The sequence below is a fragment of the Musca vetustissima genome, unplaced genomic scaffold (genome assembly GCF_032173495.1).
Source record: "Musca vetustissima isolate MV318-11 ecotype Yass unplaced genomic scaffold, APGP_CSIRO_Mvet_v1 utg17591, whole genome shotgun sequence".
NCBI lineage: Eukaryota > Metazoa > Arthropoda > Insecta > Diptera > Muscidae > Musca > Musca vetustissima.
In genome coordinates, this window is record NW_026884790.1 from 8,966 (window position 1) to 11,581 (window position 2,616).

General features: G+C 35.4%; 1 protein-coding gene across 1 annotated transcript; it reads left to right on the top strand.

Moving 5' to 3' along the window:
• Positions 1–986: 986 nt before the first annotated feature.
• On the top strand, positions 987–2,408 carry LOC133331782 (hexokinase-like). Its single transcript, XM_061540154.1, has 2 exons — positions 987–1,384; positions 1,535–2,408. Exons 1-2 carry the CDS (start codon positions 987–989, stop codon positions 2,406–2,408), a joined length of 1,272 nt encoding a protein of 423 aa, XP_061396138.1.
• Positions 2,409–2,616: the final 208 nt, after the last annotated feature.

Here is a 2,616-nt window from a genome sequence, read left to right on the forward strand (position 1 = left end):
CATTGCAAAGGATACTGCTCCTTAAAAATTGTCCAAGGTTAATAATTTTTGGAAAGGGATTTGGTAGCTATACGTAACCTATGCAGGACTAAGAAGGTAAAAAACAGTTTGAATAAAGATATATACATCGGCGACAAAACCTCTTAAAATAACGAAAATTGATAGGTTATTTTTTTATATATGATGAAGCACAAAATACAAGTACAATACGGCGTATGAAGCACGTCAATATGTATACGCACTGCAGCACTAAGGATAGACATTTTTTTCGAACCTTGTTATTAAAAAAAAATTCTCATAAATAAGGAAACATGTGTGGTAATTTCTATATGGAAGTTTTCGTTTTTATAAGGCCAGCAAGACACCAATTTCTTGGTGCCTTCTTGGAAATGCTTGATAATTTTCAATCCAAACAAGTTTTATCAAAAACCCGGAATTTTAAATTGCTACCATTTCGATAGGAAAATTCGCACAGGTGGAGGTGAATATCAATTTCTTGAATTTTATTTTTAATTACAATATTTGATTTGAGATTCATATGTAGATGATTGTTGGCTAGTCTGAATAGCCTCAGCTCCATTGTCCTTCTTTCCCTGGTAAAGAAATTTCTGTTGCTGACTGACAACGGCCAAAACTGCTGCACCAATCGCCTAGTTAACACATTTCAATTCAAATGTTTTACCTTCCGGTACCAATTTTTCAAGATAATCCCTGAGACATTTCTTATATATTAAATTATTTTCATAAAAGCTTCCCACAATACAGTCCACCACATGAGATTCCTCTACTCGTTCAAAAAGTCATGCACGCAGCGGAACGTTTTGTGAGGCATTCCAAAATACACTTTACCTCAAGGCATTCATTATCATGATACCCAAATTGGGACTAAATTGAAGGTTTGTGAAGTTCTACCCTAATATTTAAAAAAAATGACAAGTCTTCAAAATTGTTTATATTTTCATATCTGTATTTCTTTGGAACACATAATGGACGAAGATGAGCAATTCAAAAGGATTAAAGAAATCTGCAGCCCATTCGAAATTAAAATTGAACAACTAGCGCAAATAAAAAATCAAATGTTCGATGAAATTAATTCAAGTTCGGAAATTCCAACAAATCTTAAGAAATCCTTGACATTTCTACAATATTTTCCAACTGGTTGTGAACATGGACGCTATTTGGTCATACATCTGGAAGATAACAATTTTCGCATACATTTATATCACATGCGTGGTGGAAATGACCCTATTGTCAGCTCAGAATTTTATGAAATTTTACCGGATCTATTGTCAGGCGGAGGAATTGAATTATTTGCCAATATTGCAAATTCGTTGCAATTGTTTTTGAAAAAATTACAATTGGAACGTGAACCACTGACGCTGGTGTTTGTTTTCCCCATCCCCTTGAGGCAGGAGAATGTGGAGGAGGTTTATTTTACGGAATACACAAAACGTTTTAATTTCAAGAAATTTTTTAATGAAGAAATCAATATTTTCAAATATTTGGATTCCACTATAAAATCTAAATGTCCCAGAGTAGAGCTGGCTGCTGTGGTAAATGAAGCTACCTCTGTGTTCTCTGCGGGATCGTGGAAGTATTCCAAGTGCTTAATGGGTATATGTTTGGGTTCGGAAGATACCAGTGTTGCTTATACAGAGAAAACCGAAAATATTCCCCCTCCAAATGTTTTATGTCCTGCAAAACCCTTTGTTATTAGCCATCTCGATTGGGGTGTTTTTGGTGAAAATGGTTGCCTGGATCATATACGCCACGAATTAGATATAGAAGTTGACAAATTATCGCTATATCCTCGGAAACGTATTTACGAAAAACTAATTTGTGGCAATTATATTGGAGAATTGGCGCGGCAAATATTTCTGCTCTGCACCCGAGAGGGTATTTTATTTAATGCTGATATTGGAAAACATTTAACGGTTCCTTTCTCATTTAATCTCCGCCACATCTGTGAAGTGCTGGCAGAATCTCCCGATAGTTTTGATAATACCCGTTTAATGTTTGATCGTTTGGGTATCATGAAGCCTATGGATAATGAATGCCTTAAAGTAAAGTATATTTTGGAATGCCTCGCAAGACGTTCTGCTGCCTTGTTGGCAGTGGGTTGTGCATGTCTTTTGGAACGAGTAGAGGAATCTCATGTGGTGGTCTGCATTGAGGGAAGCTTTTATGAAAATAGTTTAATTTATCAGGAGTTTCTTGGGAATTACCTTGAAAAATTGGTACCGGAAGGCAAAACATTTGAATTGAAATGTGTGGACCAGGCGATTGATATTGGCGCAGCAGTTTTGTCCGCTGTCAGTCAGCAACAAAAATTTCTTTACCAGGCCATGGAGGACAATGGGGCTGAAGTTATTCAGACTAGCCAACAATCAACTACAGATGAATCTTAAATAAAATAAATGTAATTAAAAATAAAATTCAAAAAATTAATTTTCACCTCCACTTGTGCACATTTTCCTATCGAAATGGTAGTAATTTAGCATTCCGGTTTCAATGACAAATTCTCTATGAGATAGGGTTCCATGAAGGCACCAATAAATTGGTGTATTGCTGGTCTCATAAAAAATGAAAACTTCTATACAAAAATTACCACACATT